Consider the following 26,279-nt stretch of genomic DNA (forward strand, 5'->3'; position numbering starts at 1 on the left):
GGAATATCAGTCTTGTTCTTGATAGAAATTAGATGCCAACGGGGCAAGGGTGTCAAATTCAATTTCATTGAGGGGCCACATCAGAGTTGTGTTTGACATTGGGGGCACAGGGGTGTGTGGCCAAGGGGGGCATGGCCAGCTCAACATCACTTGTGTCAGGGGCACCCAAGTGCTTGCCAACTAAAATGGGCTCCCAAGCTCTGTTTCCAGTTGCAACGGACTCCTGCAACTTTCTCTCACAGTTTGCAGGAGGCGGTTGAAGTTGAAAACAGAGTACACGAAGGATCTCACGGGCTCCATTTTGATGGCCTCCTGCAACCCTCTGACAGCGAACAAAAATGGAACCCGGGGAGGGGTTATGTGCAATCTTTGTGCACACTGTTTTTGGCTGTGATGGCCTCTGCAACCTATGTGGCCCTTTCGAGAATCCAGCCCAGGGGCCTTGAGTTTGACACCCTTGCAGTAGGGAGAAAATTCTCTATTTCCCAACAGTCTCTGTTGGAAAGGAGATTTTTTAATAGATACCAGTGTGGATTTATTTGTTTATATGTTAATTCATCTTTAATTTTAGTCAGCTCAAGGAAATAAATACATCTAAGACTCTTGTCTCCTGTTTTCTCCACAAGAAACCTGTGACATAGAGGGGCTGACACACAGAGAAAGAATGGCCTAAATTCACCCAGCCAGCATTCACTCCTAAGGCAAGATTAAAACTCACAGTCTTCCAGTTTGTAGCCAGCACCTTAGCCCCACTAAGATAGAGGTGAACCATTTTTCTTGCACTATTGCCCTATTGTTATCTAATTCACTGAAAATTGAGCAAGCCAATGAATTAAATCGATCAGTGTTGTCATCCAGAAATATAACTGAAATATTGTAAAAAAATGTTTACAAAGCTCATTGAAGGGAGAGGGACAGGCAAGGAAGAGTGGACCAAAACAAGAATTAGAGTCTTGCAGATAACTTTTAAAAGGTGTTTTCTATAGTCCATAAATCAGTTTATTTTCAGCACCATGGCAACGCCCTTGGATATTACCTTATTACCATAGTAACTATGGCAAGAACAAAGGATTTACTTCAGGATTAATAGAGAATGACTTAGAATTCACCGTTTAAATAAATGGCAATAAAAGTCTAAGCGGTCCAGTAGTATTAGGAAAAAAAATCTCAAAATCAATTTATTCACAGCCCAACTCAATTCACAGGTTTAGGATGAGGAAGGTATATTAGGAATGTTGAGATACTTTATAAAGTAATAAAGGCAGGATAAAGATCTAATAAAACAATGGATCGATAAAATTTGTAATATTAACATAAAGCTAATTTTAAACATTTAATTTTTTTTTAAAATGTACAAGTCTGATTTATGTTTCTTCAACTGCTAGCCTGTCTGTTTAAATATGCTGTGAAAGGAAGGTAGGATACCAATTTAACCAATAAATAAACTATTTTCCCCTTTGTCTTAAGGAAGATGATCAGACTGGACATCTCTTTAAGGCAGAGGGGTATATCAGATTGCACAACTCTGAGTGACCACTAGTCGGCAGAATAAAATTACTGTAGAAATTTCTGTATAGCATCTCTACATCTTTTTGCAGTCCAGATTTAAGATACAGTGCTTAAAGATTTTTATGGGTTTTATTTATTTGTTTGTTTGTTTGTTTGTTTGTTTATTGGATTTGTATGTTATGTTTTAACCTCAGTTAATTGTTCGACTTTTTTACTGTTTTGTATTTATTCTTATTGTACTTGTACTGTTGTTGTAAGCTGCCTTGAGTCCTTTGGGATTGGGCGGCATAGAAGTCGAATAAATAAATATTTAGTCTTTGTCACAAAAAGAAGTATCCACACTATTTTTGGTTACCATTAGAGTTATAAAACTTTAGCAAAAACTTCAAAAGATGGACGCTGGCAGTTTAACTAAATTTAGACAAGGTGATTTCATTTTCATTTAATTTTCATTTTGACAATAGCTATTCTTCTTGAGGTGTTAATTAAAGTAATTTTTCATGTTAATTAATTGGTATAACTATTTCCGCTATACCTAATGAGGTTGGAACATATCCAAGGTTTCCAGGAGTCTGCACCTTATCTACCTCTCTTCTCAGTTATAGATGAGAAACTGTGGTGCCTTTTTTAAATATATTGTGACATCTCCTGGATTTGCTGGTTCTTCCGCCTCTAATGTGCTTCATTAGAGCTACACATCTCCCTAGTAAACAGTAGGGTGCCTCAACTGTTTGTCAGGGCTTTGAACATGATCTTTGACTGCTCATCAAAGAAAACTCCAGCTCTAACCCACTGATAATGAGCTTGGCCTTATAACAGGGGGTCTGCTGAGAAGCCAGTGGCTTCACAGAAAATGTGTCATTAGACATTTATAAAATGAACAGCTATTGTGTATTTTCAGACACTTGGCAAAAAGTATGAAAAATGACAAATAGGTTGGCTGCATTTTGCCTTTTGATTAAATTAATGGTCAGTATTACAGTAATTACATTTTTAAAGTATACCAAGCATTTTCATCCAGCTGTCTTAGAAGCAATATAAGGAATCTTTTGAAGTAGAAATATGAAAACATCAAAAATCTAACAAAAGATACTTTCTACTTTTTGTGTCCTTTTCCCCCATTTTTTATTTTTCATTCACTCGTTTGTTCATTTGTTTGTTTATTCATTTATTTAGTATCCTTTTATTATTTTTAGAAATAAGAAGGCAAACATATTCAATACATTTACTCTACTATTACTTTCTCTATAATAACAACCCTGTGAGATGAGTTGGACTGAGAGAGAGTAACTGGCCCAAAGTTACCCAGCCAACATTCATAAACTTACAGTCTCCTGCTTTCTAGCCTGGTACCTTACCATTATGCAAAACTTACTCTTTTCATTAAAACTTGGCTGCTTCTTTTAAGCAGGCATGAGTACTGCCTTTTAAATTTATTAAACAAGCGTTTAGGTTTTATGTTCCAGGTGTTATTGTATATATTTCCTTTTTCTGGTGTTTACCAAAAAAAACCCACCTCGAGTCTCAAGCAGTACATAAAGTGTTGTAATTAATAACTAAGTACATAAGCCACCCCGAGTCTTCGGAGAGGGGAGGCATACAAATCTAATAAATAAATAAATAAATAAAAATCTCACTTTTCATCTTTAGGTTTGTAAAGACCAAAAGAATTGTGCTAATACTGGGGCTAGTGAAGTTTGGTGGTTTGTGAACAGCCATGGCAATTATTATTTTAGCTGGGACTGATGGGCACTGGACAGCAAGAATATCAGGAGTTCCTCAATTAACCTGGTTCCACAGCATGAAGGGCTTTCTAGGTCATTATCAGCACCCTGAATTGAACCTGGAAGCATACTATAACCAATACAACTTACAGGACAAAAGTGTAACATCACTGATCAAGGAATTTACATGATTGCCCACAGTTGCATTCTGTACCAGAAGTTGCTTATGAATGTTCTTTAAGAGTAGCTCACATGAGTGATTATGAGCAGAGCCTCTCCACTGATACATAAGACAAATTTGTGCAAAGCCCTCCCCCCTGCCCTTGGTTACTATCTGCTCCTGAAGCATGAGTCGGGAGGAAATCCAAATTGCTCACTCAACTTACAACCAGTGACCATCTGAAGTTGCAGCAGCACTGAAAAAGTGACTTATGACTGTTTTGTACTCTTACTACAGTTGCAGCAGGTCACAGGATCAAAATTTAGATGCTTGCCAACTGGTCTGTATTTATGATGGTTTGCAGTGTCCTGGGGTCATGTGATCACATTTTGCGAACTTCTGACAAGCAAAGTTAAAGGGGAAGCCAGATTCACTTAGCAATTGAGTTATTAACTTCACAACCCCAGTGATCCACTTAACAATTATAGCACTTAGCAACAGCACTTGCACTTATATACCTCTTCACAGTGCTTTACAGCCCTCTCTAAGTGGTTTACAGAGTCAGCATATTTCCCCCAACAATTTGGGTCCTCATCCCCCCCACCCCCCAAGAAGGCTGAGTTAACCTTGAGCCTGATGAGGTTTGAATTGGTGAACTACAGCCAGCAGTCAGCAGAAGAAGCTTACAGTACTGCACTCTGGCCACTGTGCCACCAAGGCTCATTTTGTGGCAAGAAAGGTCATAAAAATGGAGCAAACTCACTTAACAACTGTCTTGCTTAGCAACAGAAATTTTGGGCTCAGTTGTGGTCATGAGTCAAGGACTAATAGGCTGTATAGGCTCTTTTTGAGGTAGTGCAATGCCATAAAAAAAAAGATGGAATGATATCAGAACCAAGGGGGCCCTAAAGCTCAAAACTATGCTCTATGGCCAAGTAAATGACATAGCATATTTTATGGTAGCACTCTCTGGATTCATTTGTAGCCCAGCACCTTAGCCCCTAAGATAAGAGGTAATTCATGAAATTTCATTTTAATGTATGCCAATTACTGTACATTCAAAGAGACAATAAAGTTGTTATTAATATTCAAATAATTCTTGAAATGGGCAGTTGCAGTAATGTCTGAAAAATGAATAGATAGTGGAATTGGCCCGTTTTAGGGTATTTTCTACCTTTTCCACGCTCTTTCCCACGGTAAGAGCGACAGCTCGCTCCGCAGAAGACAACCCGATATTGAAGGTGGGAAAAACCAACTATTTCTAGGTAAAAACCCTGTCTTCTTCCACACTGATTTTTTTTCAGTAAAGAGTAGAGAAATTGTCAGATGAAACCCGGAAGCAGCGTGCTCTACGCTACTCTATAAATTAGTCCTGAAAAGACACCGAGGAACGTCCCCCAAGTTCTTCCCTTTTGCCATTGGCTGATGCTCGCTATTGGTAAAACGAAACTGGCCCGGTAGCCAATCCCGGCAGAAAGGGCGGGGCAAAGGAAGAGGCCGAAGGGACTGCCATTCTCCCCTCAAATAGAGACGGATTATGGACGTGAGTCGCGGGCTGGAGGCTGTTCCGGTGTCCATGTGGCCGCGGCTGGAGGAACTTCCGGATTTTCAGGTGAGAGATGCGGAAGAATGAGAAGCTGGCCAAAACCCAGCCACAGTCTGCAGGCAGGTACCGATAGAAAGCTTATGTTTTATATGGAGCCGCGGCAGTGGCGTCGAAAGGGAATTAGAGTTTTCTGTTTCTGTGGGCTGGTTGTTCCTATATCTGCAGCGCAAGCCTGAAGCTTTTGAAAACTACAATGCCTAGAATTCAGTGGTCGTGGGGCGGGGCTGTAGATTAGAACGGAAGCGCTGTGTTCGCGGGGTTTCCGCGACTGGCGCTTTTAATGCACCCGGCGAGAGTAAGTTCCCACAGGTACTTTATCAGGCGACAACTAGACTTTCGGGGTTTTCTTTGAAGACGTTTCCCTTCTCATCCGAGATGCTTCCTCAGTTCTGGATGGATGGTGGGGGAATGGAAGGATTTGTTCTTTGTAGTTTCTTGGATGAGAAGCGAAACGTCTTCAAAGAAAAGTCCAGTTCCTCTTTGATAAAAAGCACCTTTGGGACAGCCATGACCTGGATGACTGGGAATCTCCATAGACATTTAGCAATGCACTTTGAGATGAACACCCTTCGAATGGTGCTGAAGCATGGACGCATTTCTCTCCAAAATGCAGATTACAGGAACCGTTTCTCTTTCAGTTGGAGATTTAGGTTGTACAAACTCATTCCCAACAGTGAAGGGACACATAACAGAAAACAACATGCAGAAAGCACAGCTTCAACAGGGCTGAAGAACACATTACGCGCACACACATACATATATACATACATATATGCCTCCTTTCATCTTTTGTGATCACCGACTTTCAAATAATGATCCGTATGACAAAAAGGATATCCAAAGCCAAAGACATCAAAGGAACCTTAAAAGTTTGTCCTCATTCTATATTGCACCGAGTTAACTGATTTTCACATTTAATGGATACTATCAGAAATAATAGGCTTTGAATAACCAGCACATGGCAAAAACCTTTCTTTTTAAAAAAGCAATAAAACTACCAATTGATAAGATGGTTTTGAAATGTCTTTGTAAGCAGCCTGAGGCCGATAGATTGATCAAGCTCCATTAATATAAGTAGAGTTCAGATGTTCACTGGTGAACAGTAGATTAAGTTACATGTTTCTATTATTTTTTACTTGGATTAAAATATTTTTAAAGTTTTTGAAAACACTGAAAGTGTTTGAAACACTTTTAAAGAAAGTATACAATGAAAATAATTACCCCAGTCTTAACATAATCCCTAAAGGTGCAGTTAGAAACATAGAAACATAGAAGACTGACGGCAGAAAAAGACCCCATGGTCCATCTAGTCTGCCCTTTTACTATTTCCTGTATTTTATCTTACAATGGATATATGTTTATCCCAGGCATGTTTAAATTCGGTTACTGTGGATTTACCAACCACGTCTGCTGGAAGTTTGTTCCAAGGATCTACTACTCTTTCAGTAAAATAATACTTTCTCATGTTGCCTTTGATCTTTCCCCCAACTAACTTCAGATTGTGTCCCCTTGTTCTTGTGTTCACTTTCCTGTTAAAAACACTTCCCTCCTGAACCCTATTTAACCCTTTAACATATTTAAATGTTTCGATCATGTCCCCCCTTTTCCTTCTGTCTTCCAGACTATACAGATTGAGTTCATTAAGTCTTTCCTGATACGTTTTATACTTCAGACCTTCCACCATTCTTGTAGCCCGTCTTTGGACCCATTCAATTTTGTCAATATCTTTTTGTAGGTGAGGTCTCCAGAACTGAACACAGTACTCCAAATGTGGTCTCACCAGCGCTCTATATAATTCCATTCGTCAGTTTTGACAATGTGGAATAGTTTTTCCTGCGCTGCTTTGCAAATAGTTTATTCATTAGATCTACTATTTGTTTCATAGTGCAGTCTCCTATTCTTCCTCCCACAATAACCATGTGAGGTATTAGGGTTGAAAGTGAGTGACTGGTCTAACCAATCTTTCCTATGTCACCCAACAAGTTTCCCTGCCTACAGTGAAACTAGAACTCATTGTCTCCTGGTTTCTAGCCTGGCGCTTTAACCACCAGACCAAACTGGTTTGCTTAATGGTACTATGAGGGGCATAAATTCAAAATATGGTTTTCATTATATCTCTAGTTTAATGTATACTTTTGATGCAGATGCTAAAGAAACTTTATACCACCCTGTGTGAAAAGGTCAGTTTTGCTTTCCTTCTAGTTAGTGTAAGTTGAGTAATCAGTACCATCCATTAGATGTCACTCTTGTTCTGGAAGAACTATTGTGTGCTGTTACCTCAAATGTTTCATTGCACATTTCTATTGAAATGAATACTGTACAAAGTATTTTAATGTAAGATTTGTAATCTGACTAAATATTCTTAATATAAAAGATGTTTAAAATGAACTTGCAGTTGTGTGTGGCTGTCTATGACTAGGCTCAACTAAGAAGAGGTGAGCATGGTCTGTACTTGAATGAGAAAAATATACAACTGGATATCAGCATACTGATATTTGCTCATGTTTCATCAAATGATCTCACACACCATCTTCACATCAGGCTTAACTGGAAGGGGAAAGTGTTGAACCCCAAGAAATCCTATAGTGCAGGAATTATATATGAATTATATATTATATATCACCTCTATGCCTCCCCACTCCCACAGCACTGGCTGGAACTAGTCCCAGGAAAGAGAACAATGCCTCCAATTCTCAGTGCCTATAGCTAATAAAAAAAGAAATTATTTCAGGTGGTTCTGAAAAATGCTAAGAGGTCATGGGTACTACTGTCGTTCTGGTTCCACCAGAAGTAATCCACAAGTATCATCAATGCTATCTTATGTATGGATGTTTGGTTTTACAATAAGGGTTTTTTAGTTGTTTTAGTGTTGGATTTACATGCTGTTTTTTGTTACTGTTGTTAGCCGCCCCGAGTCTACGGAGAGGGGCGGCATACAAATCCGATAGATAGATAGATAGATAGATAGATAGATAGATAGATAGATAGATAGATAGATAGATAGATAGATAGATAGATAGATAGATAGATAGATAAAGTTCTATACTGAAAATTTGAAAGTTAGGTGGAACATTAGGTGGAACAATAGCAATAGTATTTAGACTTTTATATACAGCTTAATAGCCCTCCTAAAGCAGTTTACAAAAGTCAGCATATTTGCCTTCAACAATCTGGGTCCTCAGTTTACTGACCTGGGAAGGATGAAAGGATGAATCAACGTTGAGCCAGTGAGACTCAAACTACTGAAATTCTGGCAATTGGGAGTCAGCAGGATTAGCCTGCAGTATTGAAATCTAAACACTGCACCACCATAGCTCCTATAGCTTGTTGTAAAGGAATAACTTTGAAGGATATATGCAGGAACAGTTAAGGAAAATACGACACTCTCAGTCCTCAGAATAGACACTGAAGGCACTTCTGTCCCCCACCCAAAATTCCCACCCATGGATGCATTTTCTTTATGAGTAAAAAATATTTAGGCTTCTGTTATTTTCACAATAAGTCCTTAGTGCTGGCTTTTACATGTGTTGGATTGGCCTCTTATGTTTCTGTAGCAGTATTTTAGGTATGACTTCTTATATACATCTCCCAGAGCTAATTGGTGCATCAAGGTAACCCCTAGGGTTGATGTATAAGGGAGAGGACATTAAGCAATCTAAATAAACTTTCATTCCAAGTAGAGACTACAGCTTCAGTTAATCATAGTGTCAGAGAATTTACCAAGCTACTTTTGAAAGCCAGATGAGATTTGGTAGGCTGGCAAGATAATTTTATTCTTGCTTCAGCTAATAAGCTACTTTAGAGGAATTAAATGATGAATGCATCCTCAATTGAGCCCTGTGGGTAAGCATCTGCATAGTAAGAAATAAATTCTGAAGAAATCAATTAAGGGAGGAAAATGGTAAAAAGACAATTGTCTGGTTTGCTTTAGACTACTACCAAGTAGCAAACTGATATTGGTTTAAAAAGAGGAGTATTTGCTGTGGTTACTGGACATCATTTGTTCTTTTTTTAAAAAAAAATACTGTACTGTTCATATCTGATTAATGTTTCTTTCCAAATCTCTCTCGTTCCTCATGTTTTTCTATCTTACTTTCATACATGTTCATTTAGAAAACAAAACTATTGCAAGGAATGATTGATTTGTTAACTAGAAATTGAATGCATGAATCATAGACTTTTAAAAGGAGAATATGCTGTCCTTCTTTTTGGAATAACATGAGTTATTTCCCAGAGCCTGAATAAAAGTACTGGTGCAGTTGAACAATTAATATCACCAAAATCTGTTCTCATTGTAGACAAATACAGTGGTACCTCGAGATACGAGTTTAATTCGTTCCGGACCTGGGCTCTTAAGTCGAGCAGCTCTTATCTCGAACGACTTTTCCCCATAGGAATTAATGTAAATAATTTTAATTGGTTCCAGCCCTAAAAAAACTCACAAAGTTAGTCTAAATTATGCAGAAAGACATGTTTTTAATGAAGAAATGTACATGTACATATAAATGAATAATGAAGTTTCTTTCACTTAACTTGTAAACTTTCTTAAACTTTTAAATTTACATATGTTCAACTTCTCTGCCACCCAATCCTGTAGGACAGAGGTCCCCAACCCTTTTTGCACCAGGGACCGGCTTTAAGCGATCAAGAGAGGAATGGGTGAATGAATGGACGGAGGGTGGGAAGGAAGGAAGGAAAGAGTAAAGGGACAGGAACAGAGGAAGGAAGCAAGGAAACTTATGAAAGGGGAGAGTAAGAGAGGAATGAGTGAAGGGGGGAGGGAGGGAAGAAGGTGGGAAGGAGAAAGAAAAGAAGAAATAGAGGAAGGGAAGGTAAAAGAGAGAAAGAAAAAGAGCAAGAAAGAAAGAAAGAAAGAAAGGGGGAAGGGACAGGAACAGAGGAAGGAAGCAAGGAAACTTATGAAAGGGGAGAGTAAGAGAGGAATGAGTGAAGGGAGGGAGGGAGGGAAGAAGGTGGGAAGGAGAAAGAAAAGAAGAAATAGAGGAAGGGAAGGTAAAAGAGAGAAAGAAAAAGAGCAAGAAAGAAAGCTGCAAGCACCCCCCCGAGCCCCCCAGGCCGGCTGCAACCTTTTAAAACACGCGCGCCGCTTCGCAGCTGTCTCCTGAAGCCGAACGCGGAAGTTAGCGTTTGGCTTCAGGAGACAGCTCCTTGGCGCTTGTATCTCGAATTTGGGCTTGTAAGTAGAACAAAAATATCTCTCCCCTCCCAGCTCTTATCTCGAGTTGCTCTTAAGTAGAGCAGCTCTTATGTCGGGGTTCCACTGTACTCTATTTCTCCACATAAGCTGACATAAGCATTGTATATAAGCACAACAGAGATAGTGATAGACTATCTAGAAATAGATGGTCTGTTAAGATACTTCACCACTGATTAAATCTTTTTATGACTATTTAAATCTCTCTCTTTCTGTGTTTTTTTTCACCCATTGTCAAAATATATTATAGTATATGACCTTTTATGTAAGTAAAACATATTGATAGGTCTATGGGGTCTGAAATGGCATTGGGCAGTGATGGCTAACCTTTTTGTTACTGCATACCGAAAGCAATGAAATGATGCAATGTATGAGCGACACCCCCCCACGCACTCTGTGCCCTTTCCCCTCCCCCCATGCAGGCCTGTACATTCCTTGCACATGTGTGTGGCCACCCTGCATTCCCCCGTGCATGCGTGCATGGTCCCCTGTGCTTCCCACCCCCACTCGTGCACGCAACCGCTGCCCCGTGCATGTGCACGTGACCCCATGCATGTATGCAAATTCCTCCATCCTCGTGCATACACACACATTTCCATGCGCCCCGTGCATGCGCAGCGGACATTCGAAAATCAGCTGGCTGGGCGGGGCATATGTGCATGCAGAGTGTAGCTGAACTAAGTCAATGATTTGTGTGCCCACAGAGATGGCTCTGCGTGCCACCTGTGACATGCTTGCTATAGGTTCGCCATCATGGGTATAGGGTCTCCTGCTTTTGCAGGAAGATAGACTAGTAGTCTCTTACAACTGTTGTTAACGCCCCAAATAGCATCTGAGAAATAAATCAGATTCCAATCCAGTTCTGGCACTCAAAGTTCAATTTATTAACAGAGCCATGTTATACACGCTGGCTTCGATCCGGTACTGGCATATTTATATACCACCCCGACTTTTCGGAGAGGGGCGGCATATAAATCCAATAAATAATAATAATAATAATAATAATAATAATAATAATAATAATTTCCCAGTTTCCACCCAGATTAAAGTTCATCTTACACCACCCCCACCCCCATGCCATAAGTTCATCACAAGACCCAATCCGTGGCAGGGATTCCACCAACTTCCTCTTTTCTTCAGTTGATGCAGAAAAAAAAGGTGACCTTGGCCCAAAGAAAGGAATTTGTTGTGTCTGGTAACTTTCCTCTTATCCACTGCCCCTCCCAAAAGCCCCTAAAGCTAAACTACTGTGGCAGGCCAAAGCCTCTGAATCCACACGATGGCTTCGGCCTGACAACTGTTATTATTCTGTATTCTTTTGCCTTTTTACACAATATATTGTGCCAGCCTCTTCAGCTATGAATATATAGCCCTCAAGATGACTTCCTTTGTTTTGTTTTTCAGTATAGTCCCGATCATGTGCCTGGACCTGGAGGCAAACCAGACCCATCTGAGATTTCCTTCTCTGGCTGCAGCTGTCATTCTGCTTCCTGTCTGGCTCCAGCATGTTCTTGTCTTCCCTATGGAGAAAATTATAAGAACTTATCCATTGAGATGGAAGGAAGTGAACTGGGATTTTCAAAGCCGATTTTTGAATGCAACATTATGTGCCATTGTGGAGAGATGTGTCAAAATAGAGTAGTTCAACGGGGCTTACAATTCCAGGTGGAAGTATTCAAGACCACTGAGAAAGGGTGGGGTCTTCGCACCCTGGAATTCATACCCAAAAGACGATTTGTGTGTGAATATGCTGGGGAAATTCTAGACATTAATGAAGCACGTAAAAGGATTCAGTTGCAGACATCAAGTGATTCAAATTACATTATAGCAGTTAGGGAACACTTGTATGATGGGACGACAATGGAGACTTTTGTAGACCCCACATATATCGGCAATGCTGGTAGATTCCTGAACCACTCCTGTGAGCCCAACCTCTTTATGGTGCCGGTCCGAATAGATTCAATGGTGCCCAAGTTAGCACTTTTTGCTGACCGTGACATTTGTGCAGGTGAAGAGCTTTCATACGATTATTCTGGAAGGTATCATAATCTTTTGCCCATAGAGGAACAAGGCAGCAAGCAAGAAGGGAAAGAATCAAAGAAACCTTGTTTTTGTAGAACTAAATCATGTACAGGTTTCTTGCCTTTTGACAGTTCTTTATTCCTCAAAGATGGTAAGAGAAAGTAATGTAAGTCAAGGACTACATTTATCACCGAAGAATCTGCTACTAAGATCAAAGAGACACTAAAATGTCTAGATTCTAAGAATCTGAAACGGTTCTTGGATGTTCTGGTTTTTTAAAAAAATATTATTATATTGATGGTCTTTGACTGTAATAAAGGACTATTATTAATGTCTGAAAGCGAAAAGAGCAGCTGGGTGCTTCTTTTAAAGCTAGCTACTGGAATGTCCAGCGGTGATAACATCATATCCCCACATACAAAACACAGAGATGCTTGTTCAAATGGCTGAACAAGTTTAATTATGCACCAATGAAATGTTTTTCCATCCAGAACATCAGCTGTAACATGAAATATGTCAGCCTCAAGATAAGTTGTAAATTTTGTATTGAACTGATTGAAATCTTGCCCTGAAGTGTGTGCAAGAAGTGATAATGAAATATCAAGAGATACTGGGACAAGGGTGAGCTACCTTTTTTTCCTTTCAAGCCATATTCATTGCTTTGTGGTGGGTTGAGATCATTAAATCAACCCGTAGCAATTCTCTCACTGCCATGGCTGTTTCTGCTAAGAAGTCATCTCACATGTTCTTTTTCTCAGTAGGGTGATGTTCCCAGTCTTCACCAAATAATTTCAGGATTAGGCAATATTGTACTAGGGCAGGGGTGTCAAACTGAAGGCCTATGGGCTGGATTCGGGGTGCTTAAATTTGGCCCTCAAGGCAGTCCTGGAAACAGCAAAGGACTGGGCCATGGTACCTGTGCCAGTGAAAATGGAGTTGCCTCCTGAGCTCCATTTTTGCTGGCAGAGCGCTTGGGCCACCAGTGATGAGTGACCTCGATCTTGCCACATGCACAAATTAAAGGTTGTTCCATCCCAAAAATGGATTTTATAGCAGTATTCTCTTATTCCTGAACAAATGGGGTACTTTTGTATTCTTTTCTGTTATACACTAGTCTAGCAGTATTAATTTTTAAGTTGGTGTTAAGATAATTATAGTAAGACCTGGTCACATGTCCTTTTGTAGACAAAGTACACAAATATATTTCTTAGTACATTTAACTTTCCATTTTTTGTATAGACTCTGTACTCCTGATCCACTTCTGTATCCAGGTCTTCATCTTTCCATTTAAGGCTTCAGCAACTTTTAATCTTAAACAAAATTCTTTTTAAAAATCCAGTAGTGCTGTCTATATCTACTTCATCTATTAGTTTAATGTTTATATCTAATTTATATTGTAGATTCTTCATATTTTTTATTCATGTTTCATATTTGTAAATCTTGCACCCACCCACCTCCCATACATATCATTAAATCTCTGAACGGATAAAATTCTTTTTTCTCTTTAGTTCATAGAAACATAGAACTCTGACGGCAGAAAAAGACCCCATGGTCCATCTAGTCTGCCCTTATACTATTTTCTGTATTTTATCTTAGGATAGATATATGTTTATCCCAGGCATGTTTAAATTCAGTTACTGTGGATTTATCTACCACGTCTGCTGGAAGTTTGTTCCAAGGATCTACTACTCTTTCAGTAAAATAATATTTTCTCATGTTGCTTTTGATCTTACCCCCAACTAACCTCAGATTGTGTCCCCTTGTTCTTGTGTTCACTTTCCTATTAAAAACACTTCCCTCCTGGACCTTATTTAACCCTTTAATATATTTAAATGTTTCGATCATGTCCCCCCTTTTCCTTCTGTCCTCCAGACTATACAGATTGAGTTCATTAAGTCTTTCCTGATACGTTTTATACTTAAGACCTTCCACCATTCTTGTAGCCCGTCTTTGGACCCGTTCAATTTTGTCAATATCTTTTTGTAGGTGAGGTCTCCAGAACTGAACACAGTATTCCAAATGTGGTCTCACCAGCATTCTATATAGCGGGATCATGATCTCCCTCTTCCTGCTTGTTATACCTCTAGCTATGCAGCCAAGCATCCTACTTGCTTTCCCTACCGCCTGATTGCACTGTTCAACCATTTTGAGACTGTCAGAAATCACTACGCCTAAATCCTTTTCTTTTGAAGTATTTGCTAACACAGAACTGCCAATACAATACTCAGATTGAGGATTCCTTTTCCCCAAGTGCATTATTTTACATTTGGAAACATTAAACTGCAGTTTCCATTGCTTTGACCATTTATCTAGTAAAGCTAAATCATTTACCATATTGCCGACGCCTCCAGGAATATCAACCCTATTGCACATTTTAGAGTCATCGGCAAATAGGCAAACCTTCCCTACCAGACCTTCCCCTATGTCACTCACAAACATATTAAAAAGAATAGGACCCAGAACAGACCCTTGTGGCACACCGCTTGTAACCTGACTCTGCTCAGAATACTCGCCATTCACAACACCCCTCTGGTGTCTATGCTTCAGCCAGCTGCAAATCCATTGAACTATCCAGGGATTAAGTCCAATCTTCACTAATTTATCTATCAGCTCTTTATGTGGAACCGTATCAAAGGCTTTGCTGAAGTCCAGGTAGGCAATAGCCACGGCACCACCTTCATCCAACACCTTTGTGACATAGTCAAAGAAATCAATGAGATTAGTCTGACATGATTTGCCTTCAGTAAAGCCATGCTGATTTGGGTCCAATAAGTTACTGTTTTTTAGGTGCTGATTTATCCTCTTTTTGAGTAGAGTCTCCATCATTTTAACGACAACTGATGTCAAGCTAACTGGCCTGTAGTTACCAGCTTCTTCTCTACTGCCCTTCTTGTGGATAGGCACAACACTGGCCATTCTCCAATCCTCAGGAACATCTCCTGTTAACAAGGATTGGTTAAACAAATCAGTCAGGGGGGTAGCAATGACAGATCTGAGTTCTTTAAGAACTCTGGGGTGGATGCCATCTGAACCCATTGCCTTATTTATCTTTAATCGTTCAAGTTCTTCTAAGACATCAGCTTCTAAGATCACTGGAGCTGAATCCGTACAGTTGGAAGCAATGCTATATCCCTCTATAGTATTATTTTGTAAGGTGTCTTTTGAGAAAACTGAACAGAAGTAGCTATTGAAATGGTCAGCGATCTCCTTATTCCCATTAATGCATGTATTTTTCCCGGTACTAAGCTTCGTGATGCCGCAGTTTTTCTTCTTCTTATCACTAATATATCTGAAGAAGGTTTTATCGCCCTTCTTTAGAGATTTGGCAATTTCTTCCTCTTTTGAGGCTTTAGCAGCATATATTATCTGTTTCACCTCCTTCTGTCTCATTTTATACACCTCCCTATCAGCTATACTTCCAGACTCTTTATACCTCCTATAGGCAGCCTTTTTTTCATTGACTATAGCCCTTACATCATTGCTAAACCATAGCGGTTTCTTCTTCCTTTTACCTTTAGTTATTTGTCTTACATACATTCCAGTGGCTTTTAAGATGGCCTTTTTTAATACAGTCCACTGGGTGCTCGCTCCTGCCATTTTATCCCTCCCCTTTAATTCATTATCTAAATATTCCCCCATTGCATTAAAATTTGTTTTTCTGAAATCCAATACTTTGGTTGCATTATAGGATTGCTCACAATGAGTTTTTACATCAAACCACAAACATAGATGGTCACTGCAACCTAAATTTTCTCCCACCTTGACATCTGAAACCCAATTCCCATTCGTAAAAACTAAATCTAGAATATTCTCCCCTCTAGTTGGTGTCTTAAACAGCTGTGCCAGAGCTGCTCCTGTAAAGGCCTCTACTATATTCTTACTTTTGCATGTAAGGGCACTGGGGATATTCCAGTCAACATCAGGCATGTTGAAATCACCCATAACCACAATATCTCCCTTTACTGCCATTTGGGTAATTTCATCCACCATCTTGTTGTCATATTCCTCAGATTGCCCTGGAGGCCTATAGATCACCCCAATTCTAATGACAGAACCGTCTTTATTTTGCATGCAAATCCAGAGGGTCTCTAGATCTTGACATGTATTTTGAATTAGTAGTGTTGTTTTTAGACTTTCTTTAATATAAATGGCTACTCCACCTCCCCTTCTCTCTATTCTATCCTTCCTATACAGTGTATATCCTGGTATGGATATTTCCCATTCATTAGAATCCTTAAACCATGTCTCAGTTATGGCAACCAGGTCCAAATTATCTCTAGATATTATGGCCATTAATTCACAGAGCTTGTTGCTCAAGCTTCGAGCATTCGTGCACATTACCCGAAGAACATTATTTTCATTATTAGTTTGCCCCTTATCATCAACAACTACATCTATTTTATTTGCAGCTCCCTTTTCATAAGCTTCCAAAAACTGCTTTATCCTCATTGGTCAGGGACAGAAATCACCCACATCAGTTACATCTCTGTCCCCTTTACCTAGTTTAAATGCCTGTCCAAAAAAGTTCTGAATTCCTCACCGAGTACCTGGGTACCTCTGTATGATGGATGCAAACCATCCCTCTTAAACAACTCCCTATTAGACCACCTACTGACATCATGACTTACATAGCCAAAACCTTCAGCTTTACACCACTGCCTTAACCACACATTAAACTCTATGATACACGTTGTTTTATCCTCTTGGCCACAAACCGGGAAAACACCTCCGAGAAAGTCACTGAATCTGTTATTTTACCCAGCTCCACACTTAGACATTGAAAATCTCTTTTTACTACATTGACATTTCTCTGGGACAAATCATTTGTACCAAGATGCACCACCACATCAATGTTATTACCTTTACTCACAGCCTTGACAATGTTTGTAATCCTCCTCCTGTCCCTGCTGGCAGTGGCCCCTGGGAGACACCTCAGCATGGTTCCAGAAAAAAACTAAAAGTTAGGATCCCCCCCTTCTCTGAAATATGAAGAATGTAATTATATAATATCTATAACATAGCTATCATTGGGAGATGGATGGCATACGTTAAATGCATTGTTTGAAAACATGGTACAATTAATAACTTGAAAACAAGTTTATAGCCCTAATTAGATTAGAGAGTTCATAAATTAAAATTATATCTTTATGAATTAATAGCCGTTGTTCTCCACCAAACCTCAGAAGTCAATCCATCTTTTTTTCTAGTATAGAATAGCAGATATTCAAAAGACAATATCAGATTTTGAAAAGGTTGATGTCATATTTATTCAACAAGTAAGAGGAAAAGAACCAATTATTTATCCTTCAGTTTGTGGCTATGAAAATAGTCTTGTCTTTGTTTCTATTCAACTGTATCATGGTAACTTTCCAGTCTAACATGAAATAAATAGTTACGCTTAAAATATAAAGGGCATTTGATACTGTAAATGAGAAAATGTTAACCTAATGGAATACAGATTTTAAAAATGCAGTGCAAATTCAGATATTGTCACCACCAGTAATAAGAAACAAACAAAGTTTCATTTAAAAGAGAACATGACTCTTAATTATAAAGGAACATGAACAGAAGTTCATATTCTACTTCTGAACTTTCCATAACCTTCCATAAAGGATTATATATTTTGCCATACTCTAGTATATTTTTACTAAAGAATATCAACTGAAACTCAGCCAAAACAAAACTGCCTGCTTGGGGAGCCCTGAAACAGATGGTAAAATATGAAATATTTGAGAAAATTGCCTAAAAGCTGGATATGTTCAATTAACACCAAATTACCTACTTAGAAACTTGGCAAAAACAAATGTTAAGCTATGAGATGTGTTGCAAATCCTACATACATAATTTGTGATATTTATGTAACAGACAGACACATAGTATCAATAGGATAAATCTTTGAGGTGCTTTTTCACTCTGAGAAACCTAACTGCCATCTGTATTTTATTTTCTATTTCAACCATGCTTTACATTTTTGCCCTGAGTGGGGGGGGGGGATGTGTTTTCCCAGCAACAGAATTTTAAAATGTCATTTATACTTCTTGTCATAGATGTATAAAGCCACATGTTCCAGACTGAAAAAGGAAAGGGCCATCTCAAGAGTTTGTACATATGAAATGATAAGATGGATGAGAAAGAATACTGTGTCAGGTTTGCTGGATGCAGCTCTTATTTTCAGGGCTTGTGACTTGATTATTTTACCCATCACTCTCTTTCTTGGCCACCAATTGCAGCTAACAGATGAAGATGTAAACTAATCCTATCATAACAATGCAGACGCCATTGCCTTTTCAGGCATCATGTGAAGTTCCATACCCTATAAGGTGTTTTCCTTTCCCTCACAGTCTTACAATTGGTAAAAGAAAAACCTTTTCCTAAGCGTATATATTAATTAGCACCTCTTTCCTTTCCTTTCACTTGAGACTTGTGAGCTGTAGAGTTCGTCAAGTAATTTCTCTATAAATATGGACACAATTATGTTTTTCAAAGCATAATTTCAAGTGTTTTACCTAGAATGCATTCCTTTATTGTGCAACAGAGCCTTTTGCCTTCCCCTCTCCCCTTCTTGCAATCGAATTTAAATTTAAATTCCTCTTATCAATCAACACATATAAGTTTGACTAGCTTCAGTTTACATGTTGATTGGTGGGTTTGAGCTTGTCAAGGGAAACTCATTTAGAAGTTACATCCTTGCTTGATTTGGTGAATGCTTCAAAGACATTCTTCTGTGTAAAGTGAAGCTATCCGCTTCTTTCAAGAGTTTTAAGCAGCTGGAATTCAACAATAAAATTCAAGATCTCATATATTGAGAATTTGTTCTTGACAAATTATTACTCTTTTAAACCACTACCTTCATCAAGATAAAGATAAACTGAGTTGACTTCCAAAACAGTTTGGGGGATATCAATAGAATAAAATTATGGGCATGGAAAGAGCCAACAATACAAAATAGCCAGAGTTAACACATAAAATAAAATCAAGTAATTACTGTTTATTTTGGCCATGGATGTGACTTGTAACTTCTAAATGAGTTTCCCTTGACAAGCTCAAACCCACCAATCAACATGTAAACTGAAGCTAGTCAAACTTATATGTGTTGATTGATAAGAGGAATTTAAATTTAAATTCGATTGCAAGAAGGGGAGAGGGGAAGGCAAAAGGCTCTGTTGCACAATAAAGGAATGCATTCTATGTAAAACACTTGAAACTTTGATAATGATTTATTTTTAAATGACATTGAATTATTTGGAGTGTTGAAGACATTTAGATGTAAAACCCCTTATTTAATGCAATAACAATAAGCATAGGTAAGTTTTGATCTTGTCATTTTCTCTAGTGATACAGAAGTTATGCAATTGGATTTCAATTAAACTGAAAGTTAAAGTTTGGAGTTGGTTGGCTGTCTGAAAACCCTAAGGGTATTGTTTCACCCAACCACTTAACTGATTAATTTAAAAAAATGCAAAGGCAGTTGAATTCCTCTTAGGTTTATTCCAGATTACGAATTGACATGTGTACAAACTTTTTCATGCAATGCAATGCAATCCAAGTGGAGCTATCCTATTACGAAACATACTCAATTCCTGCAACTGTTCATGTTTTTGTTTCCAAGCCCTTAATCATCTTAGTTGCTGTTTGCGCTTTTTCCAAAATCTCAATATCTTTTTTGTAATTTGGTGCCCAAAACCAGATGCAGTATTCTACTTTACTAAGGATTTATAAAGTGGTATTAATATTTCATGTGACTTTGATTCTGTGCCTCTGTTTATACAACCAAGGATTGTATTAGCTTTTTTGGCTGCTGCTGCTGCATGCTATAGGTCAGTGATGGCGAACCTATGGCGATCTGCTGGCACGCAAGCCATTGCCCTAGCTCAGCTCCAATGTGCCTGTGTTTACAGGCAAGCTGATTTTTGCTCACACAGAGGCTCTGGGAAGGCATTTTTGGCTTCTAGAGAGCCTCTGGGGGATGGGGTAGCCTTTGGAGCCCAGGGAGGGCGAAACACAAACCTACAGGCCCCACCAGAAGTTGGGAAACAGACCGTTTCTGGCCTCCAGAGGGCTTCTGGGGGGGCAGGAAAACTGTTTTCGCCCTCCCCAGGCATTGAATTATGGTTGTGGGCACTCACACATGTGCGATAGCATGGACTTTTGGCACCCGAGGAAAAAAAGGTTCACCATCACTGCTATAGGCTCTTGTTTAAGTGATCATACACTAGGACTCCAAGATCTTTCCCACAGTTCTTGTTTTGAGCCAGGTCTAATTTGTATTTGTACCTTTGATTTTTTTTGCCTAGTTATAAAATCTTGCTTTACTCCATATTAAATTTAATGTTGTTGGATAGGGCCCTTTGTTTGAGATCTGTCAAGATCTTTTTAGATCCTGAGCTTGTCTTCTGGGGTGTTGTCTATTCCTGCTAGCTTAGTGTCATTATGCATATAATATTAGGTTACATACATGGGGGTGTCCCGCAATAGAAGTGGCATTGCTTCATGGCTTTTACCAATCTATTTAAGAGGATTACTGATATTCTCTGGCACGTTTGGCAGAAAAGCAAAGGGAGAGGGAGAAACAGCAAGATTGTTATACAAAGTTCTGTGAAACTTAATCGAGTGCGGAGACACAGATGTGCCTTTGTTTTGGCATGGTTTTTTGCTTCTGTGCACGTATGCACGGAAGCAAAAAAACACACCGAAACACCAGCGCACCTGCATCTCTGCACGCGATTATCCTGAAGATATCTTTAATATAAAAGTCAATGTCTCATCAAGCTGTAGCATGATCTAATATTTCACCAATATTGTACGCTACAATGCAATTGCAATGGTCAAGTGTACCATTATGAGACTGGCTGTGTTGGGATTGACAGATGCATAATTGGACTGGAAAGCAAAGTATTCAGAACTGTTGGATATATTTGAACTTCAGCCCCACTGAAGAGATTTATTCAATCCTCTGAAAAAAACCTGAACATTTTATCACATATGGATGGAAAGATTAAATAGCAAAATCCCCAGGAAGCCAACATTTTCAGCTGCCTACAGATATTCTAGTGGCAACTGAAGTGAGCCTTCCAGCTCCTAAGCAGATAACAAGTCAACTTTTACTATTGATGATTCATAATGTATGTGAGACATATGCAATCTTTATATAAAGGTATTTACTGTTGTATAGAGATTAGCTAGTAATGTGAACATTACAGGCTGAATATGAATGAGCAATGTGATGTGGCTCAGGGGTGGGTTCTACTTACCTTTGCAACCAATTCACATCGCAAGGTTTTGCACACTTATGTGTGAACGGAGCAAACACGCAAACGTGCATCCCTTGTGCGAGTCTGTTTCCGCGCATGCTCAGTAGCTAGAACCAGTCTGAAACACAGCTGAGGACATGATCAGCTGTGCTTCAGGCAAAGGAATAAAGGTAACTATAAACCCCAGAGTGGGCTAGAGGGCCCAGGAATAGACAACACCCCAGAAGACAAGCTCAGGATCCAAAAAGATCTTGACAGATCTCAAACAATGGGCCCTATCCAAAAACATGAAATTTAATATGGAGAAAATTCAGGAAAAAATTCCAAAAAAAGAGAGAGAAAATGGTGGTGCCCATGGACTGGCACTGGCTGCATCTGATCCGCGATGCCATGGTGATGGCACCAGTGGGTCGCTACCAGTTCGGGCAATCCAGTCTAAACAGGTAGGAACCCACCCCTGATGTAGCTGCTATCTGATGCTGCATGGAAGAATTATCATCTCCAAATCACCGAAAGGAGCAATTCCATTATTGCACTTACACAGATCACATTCTCCAATACTGTGCTCAATACCGGTCAATTGAAGGGAGCATTCACATAAAAATGGAACTAGCCAAACAGGAAGTCTTACAAAGGAGGAAGAAGAAAAGCAACATGCTGTCACATTATGCACCCACCAGAGGGATTGCTACATAGAAGGTATTGATTTGTATCATGCCAGCGAAAGATAATAAATAGCTAAATTTGCAGGAAAGCATATTGAAGTAAATTGTACACGCCCCCCCCCCCAAAAAGTTCTCATGGCTGAGAGTAGCTTAATAATGGAACATATTGTATTTTTTGGAGTGTAAGACACACCTTTTAAAGGCTGAAAATTCAGGTGTGTCTTATACTCTCAATTTTTGAAGCTTTTTTTTGAGCCCTAACTACTGTATTTTTTGAGTATAAGACGCATCTTTTTCCTCCTTAAAAGAGGCTGATAATTTGGGTGTGTCTTATACTCTGAATGTAGCCCCCTCCACAGCCCTAACAATCTTCCCAGCTCTTACCTTGCAGGCTCTTTCATTGTTTCTCTCTGCAAAGAATGTTTTCCAAGCCCTAAGTCTTTGCAGGTTTTTTTTTCATTGCTCTAACTTGCTCCGAATAAGTTTCTTTCCAGCCCCAACCAAGTGCTAACTATGTCCCCAGCTCTTATTGGCTTGCAAGCTCTTTCATTGTTACTTTCTACAAATAATGTTTTCCAAACCCTGTCTTTTCAGGGTGGTTTTTTCATTCTCTACTTGCTCCAAATGTTTACTTCCAGCCCTAACCAGGTGCTAACTATGTTCCCAGCTCTTACCAGCTTGCAACCTCTTTTATTGTTATTCTCTGCGAATAATGTTTTCCAAGGCCTACGTCTTTGCAGGGTTTTTTTTTTATTACTCTATTTGCTTCAAATATTTCTTTCCAGCCCTAACAACCTAATGATGTTCCCAGATCTTACTGGCTGAAGCTGATCAGATTAAAGATGCTAGCCAGATGAGTATCTGTTATATTCCGTCTTATACTCTGGTGCATTTTATACTCTGAAAAAATACAATAATTATATGGGGAAATGGTCAGCTCTTTTTGTTGGATGTATTGAAACAAATAGATGTCCCCACAAAGACATGTGAACACAAGCATGGCCCCTTCCAGTGCTCTGTCATTCTGTTATTTGCCTGCAGAGGTCATATTTTCACAGTTATCATATGTTGGTAAAGTAGGGATCTGAATGTTCACTTGATTGCTGTTCAAACATAGTTCAAATGTGAACTGCAAGGGGAACAATATGAAGACTTATAATTAATGATTATATGCCATTGGGTCAGTATGGATTCTTAGTTACCATACATAAGATTTTTTTCCAGGGGATTTGTTCCCATCCTCATCTTTTAGTAGTGATGCTATATTACCAATACTGTGTCTCACACTGGCACCCTAAAAACTGTATAATTTTTTCAACTCTAAAGTGGGTGAGTGGATAGGTGGGTGGGGAGATTCAATCAGACATTAGTTTGCATATGCCTTGGATGTGCAGCATTAATTGTCTATGTTTTTTCTCCTATTTGACACACAACTAAGTACAAGATACAGAAATATCAATGGAAGCTACTAATTTAAGCAGGCCTTCAATATGCAGATGAACAATGTAAATAACTGAAATTACAGAGGGATCTATTTTCACACAAAAAAACCCCTTTCCTATAGTATCATGAGATAGGAGAAGAGAATGCTTTGAGAATAACTTCATAGTGCAAAGAAAAACCACAATATGTGTATTATAATAATAACTGAAGATGCCAATCTCAGCTGTTTATGAAACATCAGGACAAAGGACACTAGCCTTTGGCATTCAGCAGGAAAGCACATTGCTGCATCAAAGAGCATAATACCCTTTTTGCATTAAGATTTTGATTGCTTGTGACATAAACTAATACAGATTTTGTAGAAGTTGTAATTTGCTTAGTTCCCAGCTGGACTGACAAAAAAATTTTCATGATGCGGATGAATAAGCAAGCGGTTAAGAATTACACAAACTACACAGACATTCTAACAGGCCTCTATCCAAAGGCCAAGTAGTTAAGAGTACTGTGCATATTTTTCAGTGTGGAAACATTAATAGATCGGCACTTCATTTTGATGAATTAAAGACAGAATTCACTACAAAATTAGACGCCTTCAGTGGGCCAGTTGTTATTCCTGACAGATGTTTAATTCATAAAATTAGAAAGCTTTAAATAGTTCTGATATTTACTAGAATTTTGCTAAAATCTACTAGAAGAATAGTATAAACATCCGCTCCATTCATTCCTAACTTGAAATTCCAGCATAAAAAATGATTCACCTTCAGGCTCTATGAATCTGCCCACAGGAGGCTTCATTTAAACTTCATATATTCAAGTCAGTTTTTTGTAGCTTTGCACGGCCCTTTGTTTTCTTCCCTGGGACTTTAAGACAGCCTGAAGTGCATTGCACTATACCCGGTTTTAAATTATAAAAGGAAAATGACCTGTGTTGGAGGATGACTTGTGCTGTGAGAGAGAACAGAGGGGAAGAATTTGCAGCTGAGGGAGTGAAGCAGCCATTAGGTCAAATGGGTTATGTCTATTTGTTCAGACCTGTTTAAAATCATGATGGTAGTAGAAAAAAAATGAAGTTATGACTAGTCCTCAAAATTCTGGCTGTCCCAGCATCACAAGAGTCAGCCCCGTTTGACTACCCTGCTGCCACTGCCCATGAACCCTAGTGCCTGCCTATGCTCTCTAGCATCATCCTGTAGGACTCACTCTCCTGTGGCATCCCCCATCCCACCCCCACCCCCCTTTGTAGATTTCACTTACTGACTTGCTTGCCTGGGACTCCTGTTTCTTCCCACTTAATGGTCATGGAGATATCACAGCAAGTACCACTACTAGGATTGTTGCTGCAAAGTGAAACAATCATATGATGTCATGCTTTATGTCCATATCACTTAGCAATGGAAATTCCAATCTCAGGTGCCATTATGAGAACTACAGTACCTATACACCAAATTGGTCCCCAAATGTTAAGGCAGAAATTTGGAAAACTTGTTAAATTGTATAAAATGTAAAAAAATCCCTGGAAATACAGAAAAGATAACATGTCAATGGGTGATCTGTACTATTTCCCAAATAATTTGCTCACATCCTTGGAGCATAATTTTCTTTTTGGTATCAAGAAAGTTACTGGAACTCTTTAGCTATCAAAGCTATGAGACAAATACATCTACGAAGTTCAGAACTTCAGTGCTTTTTAGTTTTAATTTTCTCCCAGTCCAAAATATATTTTGTTTTGTGGTATAGAGAAATGCTACAATCTGAAAAGCATACCTTACAGGGAACTGGAGAGAGCTTTTTAAAAAGTGAAGTTCAAAAGTTGTATCTCATGAAAGAATTACAGTATATAGATATATATAGATCCTTATATATACAGTATATACATATATATAGTATATAGATCTATACCATATTTTCCAAGTATAAGACACACCTTAGTTTTGGGGGAGGAAATAGAGAAAAACAAGCTTCCTAACAGGTATTCATCTGGCTAGTCTGGTCACTTTCAGCACATTAGTTTGCTGGTTTTCAGCCCCCATGTTTGCTTTTTATCCCCTGGTTAGAGATAAAAAACAGTTTCTAAAACACTTCACTTCTCCCTCTCCCTTCAGAGAGAAACAATGAGAAAATCAGATTGCTTCACTCTTAGCACCTCTGTAGGGCTGAAAAAGGCCCAGCTGATTGTCTGAGGGACTAGCAATGAAAAAAGCAGGCAAAGGGAAGATCACTTAGCTAGCAAAGCTAGAGGAAGATTGCGATAGCACCTCGTTAGGCTAAAAAAAAGGTTAGTAAAAACATTCAAAATATAAAAAGCACCCACATTTTCAGCCTCTTTTTTGGGGAAAGGAGGTGTGTCTTATACTCCAAAAAATACGGTATATAGCTCTTGAAAGTCTCCATCACCGGAGGCTTTCAAGAAGATAATGGCAGCTATTTTTCTGAAATGGTATAGGTTGAAGAGAGGGGTTGGGCTAGATGACCTCCAAGATCCCTTCCAACTCTGTTATTCTGCTTACATATGTTAAGAAACTACCTTCATTTTGTCCTCTTTTTTGAAAGCAGCACATGTTAAAAGCTCTGAAGACAATAAGCCAGGATTTGGGCGGCATCGCCTTATTTACTATACATCCTGCTTGCTTCATTTTGTCATCCCAATGCTTTATATATGCCTTTAAGTAACCACACTTAGCCAA

At 38.9% G+C, this 26,279-nt stretch overlaps 1 protein-coding gene across 2 annotated transcripts; it reads left to right on the top strand.

Moving 5' to 3' along the window:
- The first annotated feature begins 4,926 nt into the window (after positions 1–4,926).
- Positions 4,927–12,583, top strand: LOC139158436 (histone-lysine N-methyltransferase SETMAR). 2 transcript variants are annotated; one of them, XM_070735745.1, is made up of 2 exons: positions 4,927–5,005; positions 11,619–12,583. In XM_070735745.1, exons 1-2 carry the CDS (start codon positions 4,931–4,933, stop codon positions 12,399–12,401), a joined length of 858 nt encoding a protein of 285 aa, XP_070591846.1. In that variant the 5' UTR covers positions 4,927–4,930; the 3' UTR covers positions 12,402–12,583. The 2 variants fall into 2 exon arrangements, with proteins under 2 accessions (XP_070591846.1, XP_070591847.1); XM_070735746.1 differs by having other exon boundaries at positions 4,995–5,058.
- The last annotated feature ends 13,696 nt before the right edge of the window (positions 12,584–26,279 follow it).

This window comes from Erythrolamprus reginae, chromosome 2 (assembly GCF_031021105.1).
Source record: "Erythrolamprus reginae isolate rEryReg1 chromosome 2, rEryReg1.hap1, whole genome shotgun sequence".
Lineage (NCBI taxonomy): Eukaryota > Metazoa > Chordata > Lepidosauria > Squamata > Dipsadidae > Erythrolamprus > Erythrolamprus reginae.

Coding starts and splice junctions, on each gene's coding strand:
- LOC139158436 (XM_070735745.1), top strand. CDS start 4,931: ATGGACGTGAGTCGCGGGCTGGAGGCTGTTCCGGTGTCCATGTGGCCG. Junction 5,006..11,618: donor AGGAACTTCCGGATTTTCAG/GTGAGAGATGCG, acceptor TTTGTTTTTCAG/TATAGTCCCGATCATGTGCC.